Source organism: Sander lucioperca, chromosome 15 (genome assembly GCF_008315115.2).
Source record: "Sander lucioperca isolate FBNREF2018 chromosome 15, SLUC_FBN_1.2, whole genome shotgun sequence".
NCBI classification, from domain to species: domain Eukaryota; kingdom Metazoa; phylum Chordata; class Actinopteri; order Perciformes; family Percidae; genus Sander; species Sander lucioperca.
Genome location: NC_050187.1, coordinates 30,965,877 through 30,990,665, shown reverse-complemented (window position 1 = coordinate 30,990,665; position 24,789 = coordinate 30,965,877). Strand labels below are relative to the sequence as shown.

General features: G+C 39.6%; 2 protein-coding genes across 9 annotated transcripts in view; one reads left to right on the top strand and one right to left on the bottom strand.

The window, feature by feature from the left end:
• nckap1 (NCK-associated protein 1) overlaps nucleotides 1-2,036 on the bottom strand; it is a 50,518-nt gene extending 48,482 nt beyond the window's left edge. For 5 of the 6 annotated variants that reach the window (XM_035992073.1, XM_035992074.1, XM_031315903.2 and 2 more), the window contains exon 1: nucleotides 1,711-2,036. In XM_035992073.1, coding sequence (XP_035847966.1) covers nucleotides 1,711-1,818 — 108 coding nt within the window. In that variant the 5' untranslated portion in view covers nucleotides 1,819-2,036. The remainder of the gene's footprint in view (nucleotides 1-1,710) is intronic. The other variant, XM_035992077.1, reaches the window with a different exon arrangement.
• Nucleotides 1,114-23,642, top strand: LOC116061613 (dual specificity protein phosphatase 19-like). Of its 3 annotated transcripts, none has more exons than XR_004895174.1 (6): nucleotides 1,114-1,433; nucleotides 3,243-3,492; nucleotides 12,257-12,303; nucleotides 16,550-16,702; nucleotides 22,014-22,247; nucleotides 22,694-23,642. XR_004895174.1 is itself a non-coding variant. In XM_035992084.1 (6 exons), the coding sequence occupies exons 2-5, from the start codon at nucleotides 3,267-3,269 to the stop codon at nucleotides 22,194-22,196; spliced, it is 609 nt and encodes a 202-aa protein (XP_035847977.1). In that variant the 5' UTR covers nucleotides 2,694-2,884; nucleotides 3,243-3,266; the 3' UTR covers nucleotides 22,197-22,243; nucleotides 22,745-23,642. The 3 variants fall into 3 exon arrangements, 1 of the variants encoding a protein (XP_035847977.1); XR_004895173.1 differs by lacking the exon at nucleotides 1,114-1,433 and adding an exon at nucleotides 2,694-2,884; XM_035992084.1 differs by lacking the exon at nucleotides 1,114-1,433 and adding an exon at nucleotides 2,694-2,884 and having other exon boundaries at nucleotides 22,014-22,243; nucleotides 22,745-23,642.
• Nucleotides 23,643-24,789: the final 1,147 nt, after the last annotated feature.

Genomic DNA, 24,789 nt, shown 5'->3' with positions numbered 1-24,789 from the left:
TTTTTTATTCATCATACATACCCAGGCACAAAGGCTCGTCCCATACAAACAGACCCGCTACTCTTTCCCTCCCACTCACACACACACACACACAATTGGTGTAATTCTTGAGCAACACAGTTAAAAGTCAGTAACATTAAATACATGTTATATTTTTTATATTAATGTAGTGCAGTAGATGTTATGTTAATGTCACTGAGAGGGGCTTCAAATATAAAATGCTATATTTGTGTGCTGAAACAATTAGTTTATCCATTAAAGTTTTTTGTTTTTTTTTTCAACCTGGACCCTATTTTCCTATGTTTTTGTGTCCAAGTGACTGATGGGAACAATAATCTTTGAAATTGGTCTAGTATTAAGCTGCAGTCGGCCAATTCACTAATGACCTGACAAGTCCATCATGTTTTCCACATGAAGTGAGTAAAACACCTGCTAGATAAAGCTAGGGCGCACAAAGAAAAAGAGCTGCTTGCCCTTCTGTTTTTTTTTTTGTTTTTTTTTAAATAATATATATAGCTATGTTAATGATTAATCAAATAACTATGGAAGCCCATTTCTGCCAATGTTGTGAAAATAAGATCCTGTAAGTCATCATAATGTGAACCTTTCTCAAAATAATGAGAAAGTATCTCAAAATAATGACAAACTCTCTCAAGTCATTATTTTAACTTAAATTACTTAGTATATAAAATATGACTTAGTATCTCAAAATAATGAGTTAGCATATCTCAAAATGACTTAAAAAATAACTTAGAACCTCAAAATAATGAAAACTTTTACAAAATAGTATCTCAAAATAATGACTTAGTATATTGTGAGAAAACTTCCCATTATTTTTGATAAAGTTTCTTACTTTCTTACTTAAAGGATATTTTTTTCATCACATTGGTGGAAATGGGCTTCCATTATTAAACGACAATAAGAAGACTTGCTTGTTACTTTTGCTTTATTTTCTTACAATTTAGTCAGCAAGCTAAATGTAGCTAACGTTGGCTGCCAGCTTTGGTGAAGAAGAAAAAACACTAAGTTATATACAACTGGATTAGCATCGGACTGCGGCCGTGTTTGGTGTGCTTCGTGTCTTGGCTTTTGGTGGAGCAGAGACGACGCCCGACTGCCAGCTTAGCGGTGGTTAGCTTAGCCAGCAGACGCCGCCATTACCAGCAGACGTTAGCTAGCTATTAACGCTACTGCAGGCCTCAAGCTTTGCCGATTTCACTTCAGGGAGCTTACTTTCACAGTTTCAGTTGGATTTTAATTGACAGACATTTACTATACTGTTAACAATAAGTCTACATGTGTCCTTAATCCAACTGAAAATCCGTTTACATCGTAAAACAAATGGGCCACTTTACCGCAAGCTAACGCGACAGCTTGTGGCTAGCAGTGCTTGTTTCCAGGGATGCTAAGGGGACACATTTAGGATAACACAGGTAGCTACATATTTACCCGTTTAAAATGGACATTATTAACAGTGGCTAATATATAAAATACCAGGGGTAACGTTAATATTACATTAATCTAGCTAGCATTAACCATAAAGCAACAGTCAGGGCTAGCTAATCAAGCATTCATACTGTCTCCAACGTTAATAGTGACACTCGTGTGGGGGTGCAGGTGCAAATAATGTCCATATAACGTTAATGAATATATTAAAAATTATATGTGGTTAATGAGGATATAACTGTGTGTGTGTATGTGTGTGCGAACCTTTTTGATATTGTAAACACGGGTCAACATCCCGATGCCTCGGTCGTTGAGGATGGTGAGCTTTTCTGCCAGCTTTTGCTGGCTGGGCTGGATCACACCCCGAGACATCTTCTCACTGTTTCGGTAAAATTTTCCAGAAAAAATATCACAAATCTCCGCAGCCTCTGGCTCGTAAAAGGAAGAAAGAAAGAAGCTGTGATTTATGCCGTTGTTAGATTTCGCCCATGTTCAGATATTCGGGGACAGCAGCTTCCTGTACTCCACCCCTCCGTCTCCCTGCCTTTTTTTTTATTTTCGGTTACAGGGATGAGGAGTTGTCCTGGTTTTCACAACGAGGCTGGCTTCTGCTGCGTTCAGTGGATCCTCGTTAATAGTATACTTCAGAGCCTGATATGCTTAATTCAGTGGTTCTCTCAACTTCTCTCAGTAATGTACCCCCTTTGAAATATATTTTTATCCATGTACCCCTTGACCAGCACAAACATTTTTTCACAAAATGCCTAGCTATATAAATATATATATATCACAATATTGCACTAAGTGCAACTTGCACAAACATAGGTTACTATAGTAAGTACTATTTAAGTAGGTTGTACATTTTTATTCGCCACTTGTATATACGTTTGCACATTCTTTCCTTTGTATTTTTTTTTATCTTTATTTTGAATAGTTCATGTATTCTATCATATTTATTATTTCTTCTATATTCTGTTTATGTGCTGTGTGTCTTATATGTTGCTGCTGTAGCACTGACATTTCTCAATTTGGGATCAATAAAGTCTATCTAATCTAATATCAAAGGGGGTACATTATTGAAAAAAGTTTAAGAACCGCTGGTCTAAATGATAGATAGATAGATAGATAGATAGATAGATAGATAGATAGATAGATTTGTTAATAAATAAACAGAAATTTACAGCATTATCAGAACAGGTCCTAGTGAACCCATATAATAAACTACTTTATTGTGAACACCCGAACGCATCACATTGTTGACGCAGCTTCCGAGTCAGCTGTCAGCTATGTGAAAGCCTTCATTGCTGCTACTCTAGCTGTGTTTCTCACACGTTTTTATCCTGTATTATATTACTGTGGCTGTAATAATGATATATCTATGCTTAAAGCGGGGATGACCTGACTCTTTGCGGGATTTTGATAGAATTGAACACACCAGGTGGGTGCACGAAGCAGGAAAACTAAAACGAATAAAGCTCCGTGATTTTGTCAAGAATAAGTCATGCTCTGCACACTTTTCAATTCAAGATTTTACATTCTGCACATAGGTTATCTGTTGAGTGTAAATGCACTAAATACCTACACACTTTTGTTCAGCTTTTAGGCTTTCATAAAACTGTAAAATACTGTAAATCGACTGACATAGTTAAAAAGAAACCCGCGTGGGGAAAGTATAAAATTAGAAATGACTGTTGCACTGAAAAAGAGAACTGATGTGGTATGTTTTTGTGGTTGTTTATCTCAACTGTGACTGGATTCACACAGACCTTCATCTAAAAGTCTTTGTTTAGTTTCAGCTGAGTCCTGTAAACCCCGGCGTGATGCATTCGCTGGCTCAGGAGATCCAGGGCTTCTCCAAAAACCGTCTGAAGAAACAGTGCACGTGTGTTACCACGGTGACAGACAGGAGGCTTCTGGAGAGGAGGGGTGATGGAGGAGAGGGAGATGAGCAGGTTGAAGAGCTGGAAGAGGAAGGTGGATGCGGATTTGTAGAAGATAAAAGTCTGGACCTTCAAGTTGGTGTCGTTAGACCCTTCCTACTGCTGGGTAACACAAAACCATTAATACTTCTTAATACTATTGTTACTATCTGCTACTGCCACCTACTGCACTAACTTAGTACAAGTAGCTGAGCTAGCTACTACTAGGCTACTGCTGCTGATGCTGCTAAACTTACTACTTAAAGGCAAGGTTGGTAACTATTCCAGTATTCACTTTTTTATATATTGTTTGACATGGTCTTTACACCCCGACAGCAATAAATAACTTACGGTTTCTGAAAATGAGTGAAAAAGATCCATCATCTGTAGCTGCTGTAATCCTGTAAAAACGCCCACCAATCACTGCCTCGCGGTCCGCTTGGAAAGAACCAATGAAATGCCTCCTTGCCCAGCTGCGTGTACTCTACCCTATAGTCTCGCTTTGCCAGACCCTCCTCCAAAGCCCGCTGAAGGAGGGTCTGACAATCAGAATCGTGATGGGCGGTGCTAAACTCCGCACAGAGCCGCTGCAAAATAGTCGTGCGAGAGAAAACTCAGATTGGACAGATAGTCTAGCTAGCTGTCTGGATTTACCCTGCAGAGTCAACAAAAGTCCTCATAAATCCACCAAATTTAAAATTCCAACACAAAGAAAGCGGAAGGTACCAGACATTGGCGAAAAGACATGCATTCAGCGGAATTTTCTGCAGCACCGGAGCAATCCCAGAAGTGGAACGTCGTGGATATAGACTAGTTTTGACCCAATCTTGCTAGCTTTTCAATATAACCAACCCTGCCTTTACTTAGTTGCTTACTACTAAGTGCTAATTGCACTACTACTGCTATTATTAAAACACCTGCCACCACTGCTACTACCTAGGGCATAAATTCCACTGTGGACAGGGGAGACATGTCCCCCCCCCCCCCACTTTTCAAAATCCCGTTTGTGTCCCTCCCCACTTTTGAATTAGTTTCTCTGTGATTGGCCCCTATTTTAACAATAAAGAAGGTAAGACCTTATTTGTTGTTATAGTTTAGTACTATTCTTTCTTTTTCCCTATAAATCTATGAGAAATGCAAGAAATGGGATTCAAATCCAAAGTATTTTTCTGGCCGAGGACCCCTAAACCCCCCCTAATTTTGACATTAGGGAGCACGGTGAAGGACACGCGTTGACACCCTCACGGGTCATCATATGTCCGTCCTGCCGAAGTGTCCTTGAGCCTCACATTGAATCCCCTCACAGCTCTGGGGTGCTGTTCACTTCTGTAGCTGATGCTGGGCTTTGACCTCAGCACAGGAGAGACTCAGAGAGAGAATATCTTAGCACAGATCAATACAATATTACATCTGTTAGGCCCAGTAGAGGTGACTCTTTCCTACACAGCGGGTCACTGCTAAAAGCATCAAACTTAGGGCTGTGCAACTAATCGATCAATGTCATCGAGAAACATGATTATTTTGCACATTACATTTTGCAGGAAAACTCGTATCTGTCTTGTGATCTGAAGGGGAATTCAAAAGGTTCAACAGCAAAAGAAATGTCACAGTTCAAGGTGTTTTCACTATTGATTTGTTTTGTGTCAATGAGTAACCGTGTTAAACAATCGTGATTTGAATATTGACCAAAATAATTGTGATTATGATTTCTCCATAATGGAGCAGCCCTAATTAAACTGTTAATTTCTCTGTTATGACACCTTAGAGAGAAGACACACCAGGCCGATAATCGTCCGTCGGGCCGTCTGGCGAGGTCCGTGACTCGAGTCTGTTCGGTGTGTCCCGTGCCGTCGGCCGTCCGAGGAGCCGTCGGCCTTCATTTGGGCCGACCCAACATGTTCAGTCGGAGACAGGGCAGTCGGGACTCACCCGGAAATGGGGAGCGGATCCGCTCAAAATCTGACGAAAATCTTTTAAACTGACCTTTGTCAATCTGAAATGAAGACAGATTCAGCAACTGCACGGCCTATTTCTCACTTAAAATGTTTTCAGAAACACGTTTCGGTGAACTATTTTAGTACAATATGAGATCGTATTCTGAACAAGCCGCCATGACAGTCTGGCTGTGAATTTCCGGAGAAAAAAGAACCACGTGACACGTTCGTCCAATCAGCTGCCGGTTTTCATTTTCTGGGAAATAATCAGACTGTTAATGGAAACAATACAGAGCAGCGCCGCCTGCTGCTATGGAGACGTATTACGTTTCGCACGCGCAGAGCGTACGCTCAAGTCGGCGTCGCCTCAGTGTGTTGTGAGGCATTTTTTGGCCTGATCAGTTCGACTGCCTTTTCTGCCGACGGTCGGCCCGTCTGGTTGGTGTGTCAGGGCCCTTACACAGCAGCAGGTCTTTGACAGGTTTAAAGTAAAACACCTTTTTCAACGTTTGACAGGTTTTCTCCAATACTAAAAATGCCTCTTTGTCATCGTGATCCTCCGACGGTGGGACAATAGAGACACTTTTTAATTAGCTTGTTTTTTTTCCGTTCCTCAAAGCCCATTTGAGGCTGTCATTCCACTTGACAGGCAGCCTTTTGTCTGCGATGCTCTTCTCACAGTTGTCACATTAGTGTTTGTGCCCTGTGAGACTGGAGGTGATTTCCTCTCTGTCTACTTTGTGCACCCTCGGCTCTCTCTAGCGCTATGATTTCAGTGTCTCTAATATTCATAATTATACTGACATCCTTTGGTAAATGCCAATGATGATTATTACCTCGTCATGTTTATAAATATGACCACTCCGGATAAGCTTACAGTACAGACAGTGCTTAATTTGTAAAGTGGGAGGTCCCGGAGCGCAGAGGGGGGGTGGATCCGGCAACTCAAAACGGGTGTTGGAGGTAACGGAACAAAAAAAAATGACACTGCCTACGTAGCTTAGCTGACTAAAAAAACCATAGACAGTATATAAGAATGGACCAACAGATCCCGTTGCTCTGGGCGGAGACCAGTGAAGGATATTAGAAGCACTTTTCTGGTGATGGCTAGGGTTACTGGGCAGCCTCCAACTGAGCTCGAAGACGTAAATGTGACGTGAGCAACCTGTCTGAAAGTTGTAAGTCTTCTGGTAGCTGTGCCAAGAGAAATCTCAATCATTCCCAATCTTGCAGAGACGGAGAGCATAGGTATATTTAAGGAGATAACATAGGCACAGGCTAATTATTGCTAACTAAAATGCTAGTTAACATTAGTAATTACACTTAAACAGCTAATGTAAGACGAAACTGCCTGCGAGCTTCTCCTGTACTATACGGTAATTTCTCTACTGTGCGACAGTAAGTCGTGTGGTCATGACACAATCGTTAGCCTATTTTTACAAAAACGTCTGCTACGGAGCCATAACGTGAGGTACAAGGTAATGGAGCCTTTTATACATTGTCGTGTTTCTTTAGAAATAAACAACGGACAAATAGAGTCTTTAAACTCTTCAGATGTAAAGTTATTCTCTGTCAAAGTGGCGCCAAAATGAATGGCAGTCAATGGAATGCTAACGGGGGGTGATGGGTTTGTAGCATTAAAATGGCGCCATAGGAGGTTTGCGGTTCGAGGAGAAGCTTACCCCCTTGGAAAAAAACCTAAACAACGCTGTGTGTACATTAGGGCAATGTTTATTTTTATTTCAGAACATGCACTGTCACTGGTGCGAAATGTAAAAAAAAATAAAATACACTGCAACAATCGTTTTCACAAGCAGCAATTATCCATCGGACTATTAAATTAACCAAAAAACCCACCGTGGTCTCCACATTCTTGATCAGCAGAAACGTTTTTTGCTTGTTTGGGATCCGACTGGCCAGCGTACTTGAAAAAGTTAAGCAAACTTTGTTGTCTTTTTGACATTTTTCCCCTGAGTGAAACGAGGCTATAACAGCAATCTCAACCAGTACAAGCGCTTGTGTCACTTGAAGTGCAGCGCCGCGCTGTTGAAGTGCCTCCCCCCCCTCCGTCCCTCTCCCCACTCCGTCTTACCCTGAAAATTCACCTCAAAATGCATCGAAAATGCAAACACAAGACTTTTGTGGAACTCCAATGGGGAATAAAGACTAACAAGACAGACAACAACATTGAACACTACACAAACAGTAATTTATTTTTTTCATTTAGGCGAATTTTTCATAGTGACACAGGAGGTGCCAGATCCAATAAAAAAGGTTCCGGATCCAACGTCGGAGGTGCCGGAACATGTTCTGGTGTGTTCTGGCTCAAATTAAGCCCTGAGTACAGACCTGACAAATGAATAAAAAACCTGATTGACAGACCTTCATGTTTACAGTGAAAATGACGATTACTAATAAAGCATATTGCCACTGTCCAATGCGTTCTTGCCGAGAGTCAGATGAGAATGTTGATACCTCTCTCATATCTTTTAGTTAAAGGACAATTCCGGCGCAAAATGAACCTAAGGGTTAATAACATATGTGTACCTAGTCGACCGTTCTCTGGGATTTGTTTTCATGCTAATCGAATGTCTCTAGCTTTAAACAAGCTACCGCAAACCGATGGTTAGCTGCTAACGCTAGCTTTCGGGGCAGATGGTAAATCGCTATTTTTATACCACTAACAAGGCTCAAAATAGCACCACACTCCAACGATGGTTAATGGTAGGTAATGAGGGTCCCTACATGTAAACCGAAGCATTGAGAACTTTGCAAGTGTACAGACAGTTTATTAAAAAGATAGATTATAAAGACAGTAGCGTTCATGTTTACACGCTGTGCAACCAGTAACCAGTAACATAGCTCAAACGTTTGCAGTAGCTTGTTTAAAGCTAGAGACGCATTCGATTAGCATGAAAACAGATCCCAGAGGACGTTCGACTCGGTACACATTGTTATTAACCCCTAGGTTCATTTTGCGCCGGAATTGTCCTTTAAATATGAAGCTACTGCAGGAAACAGTTAAGTTTTAACAACACATTATATTTTGTTTGTTTAATCCACACAACGTGTAAAAATAAGGTGGTTTTACATGGGGCTTATGTGCTGGACTATTTCTTGGCCAGAGCCAGGCTAGCTGTTTCCATCTGTTTCCTGTCTTTGTGCTAAGCTAACCTGTGGCTGGCTGTAGCTTCATATTTACTTGACAAACATGAGAGTACAGTAGTCTCGATCTCATCATCTAATTCTTGGCAAGAAAGCATATTAAGCATTGTGAGAAGTATTTCTGTTCCATGGATTACAATCAAACAGGACAGCAAACTAAAAATGGTGTTATTCAGAGGAACTTTCTTTTTGCATATCACAAGAAAGCTCTTTAACAGTACAAGAAAATTCAATTACTTTTTCGATGAGTTTTCTCTGCCTAAGATATAGGAGAATTCTCTATACCAAAAGAACATTAAATACCTCATCTAAAAATCACCACATATAGATATACATATTTATTTATATAATATAATATATATTTATTTGAAAAGGACGATATGTAATTCTAACATGAGAAATAAAGATAGAGGCAGAAGATCATTCTTAGAGTTTTTTTTTTTTTTTAAGATTATTTCTTGGGCATTTTTAGGCCTTTATTTGACAGGACAGCTGAAGACATGAAAGTGGAGAGAGAGAGGGGGAATGACATGCAGCAAAGGGCCGCAGGTCGGAGTCGAAACCAGGCCCGCTGCGTCGAGGAGTAGACCTCTATATATGGGCGCCCGCTCTACCAACTGAGCTATCCGGGCGCCCCATTCTCAGAGTTTTGTCGAGCAAACATACTATAAAAATAGTTTTGTTTCTAAATATAGAATTTAAATAGAACTTTTAATACCATTTGCTACTCAGTATGACTGAGGTCTGTCCTCTGTTGTTTAGCAGATTGAATTTGGTTCCTATGTCACACTTGTGTTTATAAATGCTGTAAAAATCCTGGCATCCCTGTATCTCTTCACAGATGTGTCAGTTTAAGTCTTTTCCTTCTACACTGATGAGGCATATGGGCTGGAGAGCTGGCTTATTTCCAAAGACACTCTGTGCTCTGGATTTAGATTTACTTCTCAACACCATGCAATTGGCATTATGTGAAAGTGGCTTGGCTACTGCAAAGAGTGCAAATATTGCTACTTTGAAGGCAGTGAGCTGCTGCAGAGTATCCACCCTGGGAATCTGGAGGAAGCCCTGTCATCATATTCTGTTTCCTGCCCATATGTCTCTTTCACATAATTAATTACCCAGGTCCTGCTATTCATGAAGAGTTATTTGACAAATTGAAAAAGACTGTCGGTCATTCTGTTTTAACTGTCTCTTTCAATGATTACCCAGACTGATCTCATGAAGTGGCGTATGTATGACACGCCAATTCGTATGCCATTTTGGCGTGTTATCAAGACGCATACTCGCTTTTTAGCGTGTTTATCAATGCCGTTTGGCCTCCATTGACTTACATTACCTTGTAATTGCGTGTGAATTTACGCCATAGCGAGTAGTATGGAAAGGTGAAAATCCGCGTAAGTAGGTTGGTCGGGGACGTGGACACAGGACTTTTACCCAGGAGACCGGGGATCGTGTCCCGCGTGTCACGTTTCCTAAACTCAACCGTCGCTTTCTTCTTTTCCTAAACCCAACCAGTTCTTCTTTTCCTAAACCCATCCCGTCCACTGTATACGGCGCTCAAAATGTGTGCAGATAACACGCCACTTGGCTTTAGAAGGTGGCGTGTATGTTTACGTGATAACACGCCACTTGGCTATAGAAAGTGGCGTCTATGTTTACGTCCGCTGTATCCGCGTAGACATACTCGAAGATAGCTCAAAATGCGTACAGATAACACGCCACTTGGCTTAAGAAAGTGGGCGTGTATGTTTACGCGAAGTCATGATGTCATGTTGGATTACCTGCTGTTTCTCAGCTGAAGGAGTCACTTAGGTTTGCGTGCTGTATGGTCTGTCTCATTTTGTTTCCTCCATTAGTCTTTGGCCTGCTTCCTCTGCTGCATTCAAACTAGAAATGTTCCAATACCGATTCCAGTATCGGAAAAGCCTCTGATACTGCCTAAAATACTGCTATCTGTATCGGAAAGTACTGGAGTTTATGCCCCGATCTGATACCACGTAATTTAGCCCCGAAGAAAATGTACTTTAAAGTAGTTTATTTCTGTTCTTTTCCCGTTATGACTGACTATCAAACTGGGTAATTCTATGGCATTCTTTGTTTGTGTTTATTCATGTTTTACAAAAAGTTTAACCTGAGCCAAGGCGTACAACAAAGATAGAAATCATATCACATCCATACAGGGATAGTAGTATACAGCTGTTAAAACACAATAAAATATATGACACACTGGTATCGGATTGGCACTCGGTATCATCCGATACGCAAGTTGAAGTATCGGAACCGGGAATCAAAAATGGTATCGGACCATCTCTAATTCATCCTTGCTGTTATGAAGTCATGAAAACACCATTGCTCACTCTTTTCATGAAAATCATAAACTTCCCTTTCTGCAGCTGTAGATAACATTGAATGTTTGTATCAGCAGCTTCTAAGCATAGCCTAGTGCTGCTATACAAATCATCTGATTCCTTTGCCTGTCTTTTTATTTCTGTAGCCGTAAGCCATTTTGCTGTTGCTTTCCGCTGACTGATATCTTCCCTCCTCGGTGTTGCAGCTGTTCAGAAATGGTTTTCTGTCTGAATGTTTTCTTACTAAGTGATAAAGGTGCTTTAATCCTGCAGCATTTGCTTTCTGCTGTTGAAGTTGCACACCAGTGAATTGACTGTTTTTCTCTGTATTTATGTGAGGACTCATTGCTTTCTTTTAATACACTGGTTGTTCCCTGCTTCATATTATCAGGAATAAGGCTGCAGGAATAGGGAATATTTTCATTATCAGTCAATCTCTTGATTGTCTTGTGATTAAAAGGAGAGTTTGGATTTTTTTGAAGTGTGGTTGTATGAGTTACTTCTCCATAGTCAGTGTGTTAGCTACAGTAGATGGCGGTCATCACGCCCCCAAGCTGAGCTATGTCCTACTGTGGACAGAGAATTTATTTAGAATTCCTTACCGTATCATCAGACAGCCCTTTCAGACGGAGGAACTGAAACTGTTATCTATGCTCTCTTCAAAGCCACCGGACTCCTTTGACAAAAACATTTTACATCATTTTACCTCGCGGAACACAGGAGTTGCTGGTCTGGAATTTCGGATTCGGAATTTTGTTTGTATTGTTGTGTGACTTTGGTGAATAATTAACCGAACTAACCCTTCAAAACCGTCGAAATGGCTGTCTGACGGCAAGGTAAAGCGGTAAAAATAATCTAAACATAGCGTCTGCTTAAACTGATACAGATTTTCTTTTTTCAGTCTAAAATATGTTTAGCTGCTGCTGTTGTGTATAAAATGTCAAATAAATGGCTTTCACATTTTTTGCAAAGCCCAGGGTGACATCTTAAGATCACTTGTTTTTGTTCAACCAAAAAACAAAACAAAGAAAAATAGCAAATCCTCACATTTTAGAAGCTGGAACCAGTGAATGAGTTTTTGTTTAGTTTTTTGTTTAATAAATGACTTAAAAGATTAATCGACGTTTACAGATTTAATAAAACCAGCAGCATCATGGTCAAGGCGCCCCTTGGACTCTTATCAGAGAATATATGAACAATAGAGCAACAACTTGACTGTTTGTGTTACATGAATATGAATATTTCATGAGCTGTTGTATTGCCTGGGGTGATGAGGCGCTAGAAGCAGTGAATTTGTGGTGAAAGCTAGAAAGCCGCTCTGGCACCATCATCACCAACATGTATCTGGACTACCCAAGATTTTTTTTTTAAAGTAAATAAGTTTTGGGAAGCAGAGGCATGCCCTCCATTCTGTCTTCTCATCAAGCTGTTTCTGTCTTTTCAGCCTCTCAGGATGCAGCCCACGACATTGATACCCTGCAGAGATTTAAGGTCAGTACAGAGGGATCAATAGAGCAGGCATGCCCTTGCCTTGTTGTGATCGCATGTGTAGTGACATGAGATCAGAGGCAGCCATGTAGGTGTGATGCCTGTCCTGCGGCTCGGCAACAGCCAGCCAATAGCCAGAGGAGCTTCATGACTCATGCAGTGACAATTTAGCTCAGCAGAGGGAGTACATGATTACAGTAAGTCTCAGCGCGGCTTCTCCACATCAGAGAAATGTGACTACTCCTCTCTGCAGTGGCTGCTCCCGGCCACGAGCATAATGCTGCCTGTGCAGTCTCAGGATGATGGATTGGAGAGATTACGAATACCTTCACTTCCTGTTTCAGCGATGAAACCCTGACCACCTAATAACCAAACCAACCAGGGTTTCACACAGATAGCTAATAAAGCTCAGCTATGACAGTGGGCTCAAAGGATCATTTATAAAAGGATCTGTTCTTGCCAGCAGACCACTTAATAAACATTAGCTGGTATCGCAATAAAAAAGCAGGATTGTCGGGCAATAAAATCTCTATTCAAGACAGGAAACGTACAATGAATACGGTTACACCCTATGCCCTGTAGAATCACGTTTTTGAGTCTCTCTTTGAGTGGATTTTATTATATCCAGGATATAATGTCTACATGGAACGTAGAGAAACCTGATTATTTATCTCCCTGTATCAATTATTCTAATATCATCCACGTTTCAGAGTTTTATTTTTGACGGCTTCACATCCGCCAAATCTCTCTTTTATTTTACCTCAACAGTTGAGGATGAACTTAGTTTGAGTTTCTGGCTGCCTAAACTTTGCTGCATTTACCACTCTGCTGCATTTAGCTTCTCTATCAAATGTTTAGTATGGGATGAAAAGCGCAACAAAAAAAATTGCACCATCTGCATTACCGAAATCAGGAATCGACTTTTATTTCAGCAGGTGGACCCAAATTACATCATCAATCATTATATGTTTTGCTTCACTGACTAATTGCTACATAACTCGATTTGTGAACGCACCTGCGAACATGGCAGAGAATGATCAACCATGCTGAAGGTGTTAATATCTCACAGTAGTTCTTTTAGGATACTCCAGCCAGCATGTGCAGGTTTCCCAAAACCTGGATATGCTATACATTTAAGTATTTATTATGTTAACATGTTTTAAGGTATGCCGTTTTATTCTATTTTTAGGTTGTATTTTTAGCACCTGGCTAGGTACAACAGATGACATTTATTTTTCGTTTTTTTTTTTTTTTTTCTGTTGATCAAAGAGCATAGTCCCTGTCAAACTACCTGCATATAAATTAATAAATAATCACATAACCGGGATTTTCCAAAAGCCTCATCATAACCAGTGTGCATGTAAACACACTCATTTAGTGATGAAATATGGTCTGTTCCATCCTGTGTTCTTATTAAAGGAAAGCGCTGTCAGTATTCTACATTTTTATTGTCAACCAATCCCATTGAAAGACCAAAACCAACAATGTGTTTCCCTGTCTAAGCCCCAGGCAAGCATCGGCTCCTATTAAAGATGTAACTCTTTGTGCCTGGGTAGCTCACTTGGTAGAGCGTGCGTCCATATATATAGAGGTTTACTCCTCGACGCAGCAGCCGCGTGGTCAACTCCGACCTGCGGCCCTTTGCTGCATGTCATTCCCCCTCTCTCTCCCCCTTCATATCTTCAGCTGTCCTATATAAATAAAGGCCTAAAATGCCCAAAAAATTATCAAAAAAAAAAAAAGCTACATTGTGTAATTTTTGTTGTTGCAAAAAACCCTTTGTTCTTTCACAAATATGTACTCATTCATGTGTAATTACTTCCTCCGCCTAATCAAAGTATTCTCATAAGCGTAGAATCTGACATTCAGAATCATTCAGAATACATACGAGCGACTCGCTCGAATGATGGCCGCCATGTAGCGCCTCCATCTTTAAAATACATTAGCCAAAGAGGGACATACCTCCGCATTTCGCCCTCTTACACCTATTGGCACTGTGACGAATGCCAGGGGGAGATTACTCGCCAGGGAAGCAAAAAAGAGAATTAAAACGACAACGCGACAGGCAACGCAACAAGACCAACGTTAATATTGGCTAGAACAGCTGCGTGTAAACGATGGAGAGAGCTAATTTCGGGTTCGGCCACCGTAGGAGGAAGGGCTAGAAAGTAATATTCAGTTGGTTGTCATATACAATTTCACCGCTAGATGGGAGAAATTCTTACACAATGTAGCTTTAAAAACGGCTCACAGATATATAGGCCTAGTTTTATTATGCCTCTGCGCCGGCGACACGTCCGTTTGTACATCTACCAGTCAGTCCGTCCTATTCTCTTGAATGGGATATCTCACGAACGCCTTAAGGGAATGTCTTTAAATTTGCACAAACATCCACTTGGTCTTAAAGATGAAGTGGTTACGTTTTGGTGGTCACTTTGACCTCAAAAAACACATTTTTGGTCATAACTCAAGAATTCCCACGCTAATTATGGCAACGTTTCACACAAATGTCTAATAGGAAAGAAAAAAATATGAAGCAATATACATTTTATGTCTAAAAGGTCAAAGATTAACTTCACTGTGACATCATAATGTTCTGCAAAAAATGCTTTTCTGGCCATTATTCAACGCCATAACTCAGGAACAGAAGGGGAGACATTTGGTCGAATGCTGAATTGGTGACACTAATCTTGGGTGCCCACCTTGAAACTGTGGTGAGTGTGTGAAGCATCCACATTTCGCCAAAAAATACACTTAATACCTTTAAATAAATCCCTTAAAGTCTTCACTACATGTGTTAAATGAGTCTGGACAGACATGGATGTAAACTGCAACCTGACTGGTTGGCGGAGGCATGCAACCGCAAGGTGGTAATTCTCTTTTTTTTTTTTTTTTTAAATGTTCAGTCATTTTCTAAAACAACTGGGAAATGTAGTTTTGAACAAAAGTTACTCAAACATCAGTAAATAGTTCATTTGTTGGTAACTAATTTCTGCTGCGGATTAAGACACATTTGGTGCAGCAGGACGGTGTATATGGGATTGAGTCAAAATAGAGCTCAACAGTGACCGCCCATTTTTTTGCGGCTCTGTCTCCGGAAGTGTTTTTCTCCATTCAATCGTTTCATTGACGTTTCGAAAATTGCTTGTATATGGAGTTTTAAGTCTGGAACCAAGCCAACCAGCTACGAGACGAATAGTGAGCATAACACATTTGATTCGGTGCAAAAAAACATTTTCAAAACGGCAAAAAAGGCAAAGGTACAAGACCGTGTACAGAAACTATCATAGACTTCAATGGTAGAAGCTCGCTCTAGCCATTCGCGGTTTCGCGGGTACGGTCAACGTTTCTATGGTAACAGTGCGTTGGACCAATCAGAGACGTTGCTGTTACGCTTAGGATTGTGGGTAGTGTAGTTTTTCTCCATTAAATCGTGAATAAAACATATTTTTCTTAAAACAAGGTTGATTTCATGTGGACTTCTAGCTTCTACAGGAGCAGAAACCTTCATTTCAAAACCACATAGCTCGGGGTCAGTCTACCTCGGATGGTTTAGACATTATGACTGATATTCTAAATCCTTATGGAGAAAATCAATGGGATTTTTACTTCCGGAGTCGACTGTTGAGGTCTATAAACTACAGTGTGTGTGTTCGTAATGAAGGAACATGTCAGCCAGTGCAACAGTGTGGCTCGTTGATGTCTTTAATAGTTTTTTGGCAACAATGGAGCTCTATGGCACAGAGCAAGAAGATATATCAGGCGTTAAACACAGATAATACTTGTAAATGGGATTCATTTACTGTTGATTTTGGTCTTTTGGGATTTGTTGAGAATTAGAAGCATGTAGCATATATCACCAGACTTATCCTTTAACTTATGGGGGGAAAAAAGGATGTTAGATGCAGTCCAAAAGCAGATGTAGAGGAGGAGAGAATTCAGCCCTCTGAGGTAAGCTAAATTTAAGTGAGAGGAGACAGATACTGCAGAATGAATTGGAGCCATCTGTCTTCTTTCCCGTCTCCTCCCCTCTCCCTCCTTTTCGCCCCTCTGTCCTCTTTAATCTTTCTCCCAACCCTCTTCTTGCTCTGTCTTTCTGACCTCTCACTCAGTCACATTCAGGTTGTGTCATGTCATCAATATGGCTGACAGAATATCTCTCTTGCCAAAGCGAGAAACAGCCTTTAAAACAAGTCAATGCTCAGGGGTCGTTTGCTCAAGGAGTGTCATGTCTCTTACTCCCTGTCAGGTGTCTCATGTGCTAAATGTGGCCTACGGAGTGACTAACCTGTTCCCAGATCAGTTGATTTATAAGACGCTGCAGATCCTGGACCTCCCAGACACTGACATCACTTCATATGTCGGGGAATGCACCTCCTTCATAGATCAGGCCCGAGAACAGGTACGTACACACATTCATGTAAAATACGTCTTTACAAATAGAGTCTCTGATTTAAAATTTGACTTTTATAAAGAAAGGTTTGACATATTTGAAATGTTTCGGCACATAACCCTCCCGTTAAACTATGATTTGTCATTTTTACACATAGAATAGAATGCCTTTTATTGTCACTATACACATGTACAATGAGATTAAAAGCAACTCCTTTTCAAGTGCCAACATATACGTAGAAAAAAATATAACAACATGGAATAAAAAAAAAAGTAGTGCAAAAAAAAAAAGGGGGGGGGGGGGGTAAGGTGCACAGTTGAGACACTATATACATATATACTAGAGATGGCCCGATACCGTTTTTTGCTTCCTGATACCGATTCTGATACCTGAACTTGCGTATCGGCCGATACCGAGTACCGATCCGATACCAGTGTGTCATATTTGTAAGTTTTTTATTTGATTAGGACAATGCACATTAATCAACATTTCTGTAAATGCGCCAGTGTTAGCCAGTCGGCTAATTTTCAACTGTAGTCCTAATTACCTAGCATGCATGTCTTTATGGTGGGAAGAAACCGGAGCACCCGGAGGAAACCCACGCAAACACGGGGAGAACATGCAAACTCCACACAGAAAGGTGTTTGAACCCAGAACCTTCTTGCTGTGAGGCAGAAGTGCTAACCACTGAGCCACCGTGCTGCATTTATATATATACGCATTTGCATATATTTTATTATGTTTTAACAACTGTATACTACTATCCCTGTATGGATGTGATATTATTTCTATCTTTGTTGTCGGTCTGGCTCAGGTTAAACTCTTTGTGAAACATTAACGCCACAGAACTTTCTGTTATTCTGCAGTTTGACATTCAGTAATAACAGAAAAAGAACGTAAATAAATTACTTTAACGTAGATTTTCTTTAGGGCTTTATTACGTGGTATCGGATCGGTGCATAAACTCCAGTACTTCCCGATACCGATACCAGCGTTTTAGGCAGTATCTGAGCCGATACCGATATCGGTATCGGAACATCTCTAATATATACATATGAAAAAATAAGTATGGTTTTATATACAGTGTGATATGCAGTGTGGGTTATTGCACATTTTTTTAATATTGCCCAATAGTGGTGATCATAAGTATTAGATATTGGACAATGAGAGTAATGATATTGCACAGTATACAGATATTGCACAGTAATGGAATTGCACAGTATTATCAATATTATCAATAGTATTACATATTAAATATTGCACAGTAGGTGAGTAGAAGAAAGTCCGGGGGTTGGGGGGGTTAGACTGTGAAGTCAGTGCATGTGTGAGTTCAAGGTGGTTATGGCTTTTGGAAAAATCATCAGTTTTTGTATAAGATACAACATATTATGGCGTGAGCTTTAGATGTGCTATAGGCAGATTTAGTTACCTTAGGGCAGGCTAGCTGTTTCACATGTTTCCCGTCTTTATGCTAAGCTAAGTTAGCTAGCTAGTTAGGTAGCTTCATATTTACCGCACAGACATGGGAGCAGTATCTTCTCATCTAAATCTCTGCAAGAAAGCAAATAAGCGTATTTCTCAAAATCAAATTAGTTTTAAGTCAAAATACAGAAAAATTGGTTCAATATTCAGGTAATATTCAGGTAAATATACATACAAAACTAAAAAGTAAAAGCCTTTATCAGTCTTATGTGTTTATATGTTATGTTATTGGATTCATATACTTAATAATGATGAATACATTTTTATTCTGATTCTTTTAAAAGCAGCATTTTAATGTTGTCATTTGTTGAGATGAAAGCATTTTTCACTACTTTACATGCTGTTGGGTATTTTAATTAATTGCACAAAAATACATTATATTTATTATGCCCTTTTTTATAGGTTTTAAAATCTTAATCTGTAGAGTATCTGAAATGTAGTGTAGAAAGCTTGAAATCTAGTAGTAAATTGAGTAGAAGTATAAAGAATCATGGAATATAAATGACTGAGTGGTGGTGTACCAGTTTTTCGATGCCCTATGTCGATATCTTCTCTAAATATGGCTGGTCTCCGATAAGTTACGCCACTATCATGTTGTTGTTTTTTTTGCATCTGATAAAATAAAACAATTTAATAATATAGAACAAATGAGACACAAAATGGCAGAACTTAAATGAACATCAATTCAAACATTACTTGCAGCATAGTTTTGAAAACTCCAAAGGAACAACGATGTTTTCAGACATTTTGTTGTCATGTGCACGGCCCCTAAAAGGCTTTACGGTTACACTCGCTTACCGTTCCACAACCATCCCAAATGACAAATCTGATAAATGTTTTACTGGTCGGGGGTAGGAGTTGGGGCTGGGGACACCCATACAATAGTTTTTCGACCCCTTGTAATCTAGTTTAACTGGCTAAAGGCTTGCTACTGTGCCGCTGATGTGACGTCTTCCAGTAGAAAAGAAATTGACACAAGCGGGAGCGCTAGCTTTGTTTTTGGCCTTGTGACGTGAGCGCAGGCAACAAATGGCATTAACCGGCCCGAGTAATCGGCCGACCGATTAATCGGACTATCACTATAACTGAGTACAAGTACCTCAACCAACTTCTACTTTACTAAAAGAGTCATCTTTTATCACTGACAGATGCGCACATACAGTTTCACAGAGTTTCATGGTTTTACAAGTTAAAAAATGCATCAAATCTCTTGATTGATTTCTGTATCTAGCTTTTCTCAGGAGGCTCATGTAGCCTAAAAATGCCATCTTTTTAATATTATCTTTAATATTTCTGCCGGCTAATTTAACATGTCAGTGTGTGCACACAGCTTTTCTGCTACCTCACTGCGATGCATTTACATACATCTACAGCAGTCGGTTATCTGTAACTCAGCACAAAGGCGAGGTGGGTGGTCGGAATAAGTAGCAAAAGACCACGCTGGGGTCATTAAATGATGAAAGTCAACGTTTTCTCTGCTTACACTTAGTTTTCTCTGTGTCATATCACGTACTGTATGTAATACGTTTGAAGGGATTATTTTCAGGCAGAGCATTTCTTCCTGTGTGTGTCAGGAGATTGACCGTAAGCAGAACATAATGTGATGTGAGCACTGATATGAAAACACTCAACTCAAGCGCAATGAAATCACAGCAAAACAAGAAACTCTGAGAAAACCAAATTAAGTCTCCGTGTTCGCTTTGATGGATTATCTTGCACAGGCAATTTTCAGTTTGTAGAAGTTTTCTGTTGTTGTTTTCTGAAGGGAGGAAGCCGAGAGCTGAAATGTAACTATCGTGACTGCAGACACCAGCACAAATAATGTAAAGGAGCAGAGAAACCTTCTTGATTGATAGAAACGTATTAAAGATTGATGTCATTCTTTCTATAGCCTCTCTGTGTGTTCTGTATGTGCTTCATTTGAGTGTATGTTTCCCAGAGGAACTGCCTGATTGGGTTATAGTTTGAAATGAAAGCACAGATAACAGTGATAACATGTCAATTACAGCAACCAAAGCACATGATGTGTGTGTAGCCAAAGCTAATTTAAATCTCCTATTCCTCAGTGGCTATTAATTGACATGTAAAGTCAAGAAATGTGCTTACAGTTTCTGTTCTGCGCCATCTCAGCCAGAAAAGAGACTTTATTCTGTGATGGGAGGCTCCATGTTGAATAAAAGAGACAAATGTGTCAATATGCTGAGCTTCAGTTCTGAGCCGTGGGCCTGCACGCATTGTCTAAGAATGTGGCTGGAATTTCAAAAATTAATTTCCAGCCAGGCACTCTAGGCAGTAAAATAATTACATCAACATTAATATTAATCAGATCGCAAATTTTGACACACACACACACACACACACACACACACGTAAAGTAAAGTAAAGTAAAAATGTTTTATTCCATCTCCAACTTCCTCTACATGCTCTGTCTAATGCTGCTATCAGAGGTGTTGGAAAGTCATGACAAAAATGCTGTGAAATGATTATTCAAGCTGTGATTTTACCAATTTATCTGATTTAGTTTCAACGCGGTGAACAGTACACTCATTTATTAGAACATGTTTATCATTTGGGGAGACACTACAGCAGTCCCTCCAGAAAAACGCGATTATGCGATCGCATAATTCAATGCATAATCAGCCAAAGTCCACATATTTATGCGGGGGCCATATTTTTTCAAATATGCCGCACTTTCACCGCATAAATTGCCGATTTCCGCACAAAATATGCGGGGCTTGCATGATTTCATAATCCCCGCATTTTCGTTGCAAAAAAGTCACATATATCTTAGCAGAAAGTTGAAAAATGTTGCGTTTACTTCACACAAGAGCAGCCATTTTCCCCTGTTGCCATGGGAACGTTATGAAGTGACGTAATTACGTGACGTGAACATCATCGAAAAGAGCTGCAAACCCCGCGATGAAGCCATGATGAAACCGCAGTTTTTGCAAGTTCCTGCAATTTTTGCAAGTTCCCGCAATTTCATCGCATAAAATTGCATAAATATCCCGCATATTCCATCGCATTTTTTAAGAAAACGTGCCGCATAATCAAGGATTTTTGCCCGCAACAATCACAAAAAAAATTTTTTTTCTGGAAAGACTGACTACAGGTGAATGTGGGAAATATTTTACCTAACAGATATCACCATGAAACTTCTCCAGTTGATTATTTACATTAAGACAAGTTTTCTGAAGATTTGATAAATATGCAAATGAGGCATTATGCAATGCTAACCTTTGGTGAACGTATTAGAAATCTACAGACACAAATAGACAAAAGTGCAGTAAAATACATGTTTTCTTTCCACTAGTCTGAAAGAAGACAACCTCAAAATTGAATAATAATAATAATAAGACAAAAAAAGATAATTTTGGTTTTATATGCTGATGTTTTCAGACTTCAGCCTCTGAAACTTCTGAAACTATATGTTGTTTTTTAAACATCACTTTTCAATGTTTTAAGCACAACAAATAAAATTCAATCAGACTACATTGTATTAGCAGCAAAAATCACAGAGATGGATATCTCTAAACCTGCAGCAGATAAAACCATACAACTGGGGATAAGTAGAAAAATATGTTTTTATGTAATTAACTCCAGCAAACACCTGTTTGGTAAATGTGCTGGAAAGCTTATGTTGTGCTGTATTCATTGCTAAATCATATTGTTATATTGCAACATTATGTGGGTAACATGATGTTATGTTAACCAGACAGTTAATGTTTCCTCTCAGACAACCTCTCCACTTGAACATGTAGAGGTTGTAATTAAGACCTGTTCTCTCTTATGTTTACCCTCTCTGTTTTCCTGTCACACTCACTTTCTCTGTCCATAGGACGGTGTGGTGCTGGTCCACTGTAACGCGGGCGTATCACGCTCTTCCTCCGTTGTCATTGGCTACTTGATGTTGAGGGAGGGGCTTTCGTTTGATGATGCATACAGCCAGGTGAAAGTGGCAAGGCCCTCAATTTGCCCCAACCCTGGCTTCTACCAGCAACTAAAGGGTTACAAACCTTAAAGCTGCATTCACTATTTTTTGTCCACTTAGGAAACACAACACATAGACATATACACTACCGGTCAAAAGTTTGGGGTCACTAAGAAATTTCCATTCCACTCCATTATAGACAGAATACCAGCTGAGATCAGTTGCATTGTTTTTTTAATCAGGGCAGCAGTTTTCAGATTACATTATGTGCTTACATAATTGCAAAAGGGTTCTCGACTGTTGTAGACAGAAGTGGCTGATCTTTAATGCAATATCTACATTGCCCATTATCAGCAACCACTCATCCAATGTTCCAAATGCTCATTATGTTTACTAATCTGATATCATTTTAAAAGGCTAACTGAGAAAACATTGGAGAACCCTTTTGCAATTATGTAAGCACATAATGTAATCTGAAAACTGCTGCCCTGGTTAAAAAAACAATGCAACTGATCTCAGCTGGTATTCTGTCTATAATGGAGTGGAATGGAAATTTCTAAGTGACCACAAACTTTTGACCAGTTGTGTATATTACATATCATGGAACCTTAATACAATATGGTGACCAAAAGGTTGCTTATTTACACATGCAAGCTCAATATTCACTCTTCTTTTAGCTCTGTTTTGTTCCCCACCAACTCCTGAGGGAAATATCTGGATCTTTAGCTGCTAAATGCTCCACTGCGTTCACCAGCTAGTCTCTAATTGTGTCTGTGTTCTGTTTGGTGCTAAACAGGTTGCGTACAGTGGGTTTTTACAGCTTTTTCACTGAAAGCAGCTGCCTTAAGAGTGAACCAAAACAGGAAAGTTGCGGGCCGTGTAACCAAAACATCGAGCTGAAAGAGGCTTAAAGGGGAACTGCGGATTTGGTGATAATTCTCTTTTCCCACTACACATAATAATTTGATCCATTTTAATGTAAAAATACTGGTAAGTGCTGCTTCAAGGAACTACAAATCTGTTCTTCAACTTGAGAAGAAGCCTTACAAAACTACAACACCACCGTGTAGCACCACAATTGTATTGTTGTACCAAAAGCTGTAGGGCTTTATGTTTGCTTTTCTCTTACCTGTGATAAACAATATTCTGAAAACCACCCTGCTGTTTGCCTGCTTTTATTTTGTTATTATGTTTTATTATCAAACCTAAGAAAAAATTCAATAAAATATATCAAATTGCAGCAGGAAGATATTTAAACATTTTAATGACTCCCTAAACAATGATTTTGTTTCTTGAAAGAAATGCAACACAGAAATAATGTGATAATGTATTCACGTATATGTATGTGTGTATGCATGTGTTGAATGGGTCATTTGTCTAAAAATAGAGCTAGTAAATTAAAAACTGTGTCTGTTTTTCATTCCACAGTACTAAAAGTGTTTGAGTGTCTGATTACCTACTGGATCCATTTATTTTAGAGGCACTTGTTTTCTTTGCATTATAGCTTGTTTTCTAATTAAAGACGTACCACTTTTTCCTGAGGTTCAACTTGATTTCTTTCTCAACTCAAGCAGATACACCATCCACTATAATGATTACCCTCACTGCTGCATTGTCTGTATCAATTCCACAACTTCGTAAAGTTGAACCGCTAACCTCGCTCCCTTGAAATAATTAGCTTGTAATTAGCTTGTTAGATAATGAGAGAGAATCCAGTTGGCTCACATGCTAATCAACAAATTCCGCTGGGACGAGCTCATAACGCTGCAAATTCACAGCACACAAAGGTGTCATATCCTAATCTTCACTGTTTAAATGGCAACAAAGTCTATAGAGCAGACGTGTCTTTGTTGCTCACCCAGCTGAGAGCATTTACTGATCATTATTGTACTCATTTATGTCCTGGGTGTTGGAGTTAACGGCCCAAACCATAGAGGAGAAAATGTTCTGCACTATTAGCTGTATTGAAACTTGACCTAAATACATCAGTCCACATTTTCCATTTGAAAGACAGAAAATACATTCTCTGGGTTGCACACTGTAATATGCAATGTTACAGTGAAATAAAATAAGCATCAAGATTACTGGCCCAAAGCCCAAAATGACCATAATTTATCTGCAGTTATGAATATATGAATATAGTAGTGACTGTGTGATTACTTCAACAGCTGCTCAGATGTGTCTGCTTTTTAGGGCTGTCCTCGACTAAAGAAATTCTTAGTCGACTAACACTTATATGATTTTGTCGATTAATCGATTACTTGATGTAATCGACAGAGCTGTGCTCTTTGAGAGGTGATTAAGACTAGAAAAGCACAATATAAATGTAGTTAATGAACCATCTGTAAAACTGAGTTTCTCCACAATTAATCCTGCAAAAGCACCACTTTAAATCTTGTGTTTACCAGAAATGTGCTCATAAGTTTCTTGGAAATGAGTAATTAAGCATGAATAAGCATACAAAAATGACTCATCAACTAAAGAAATCTTAGTCGACTAAGACCAAAACGACCGATTAGTCGACTAATCGACTAAGAGGTGGCAGCCCTACTGCTTTTACAAAGTCAGTTTTCAGGCAAGTGGAGCAACTACAGTAGCAAAGGCAGCGGGTCAGTCAGGCCACCCCTTCGGTCTAGATAAGAGAAGATAAGAATCCATTACATTACCTGAAGTGGACATTTGC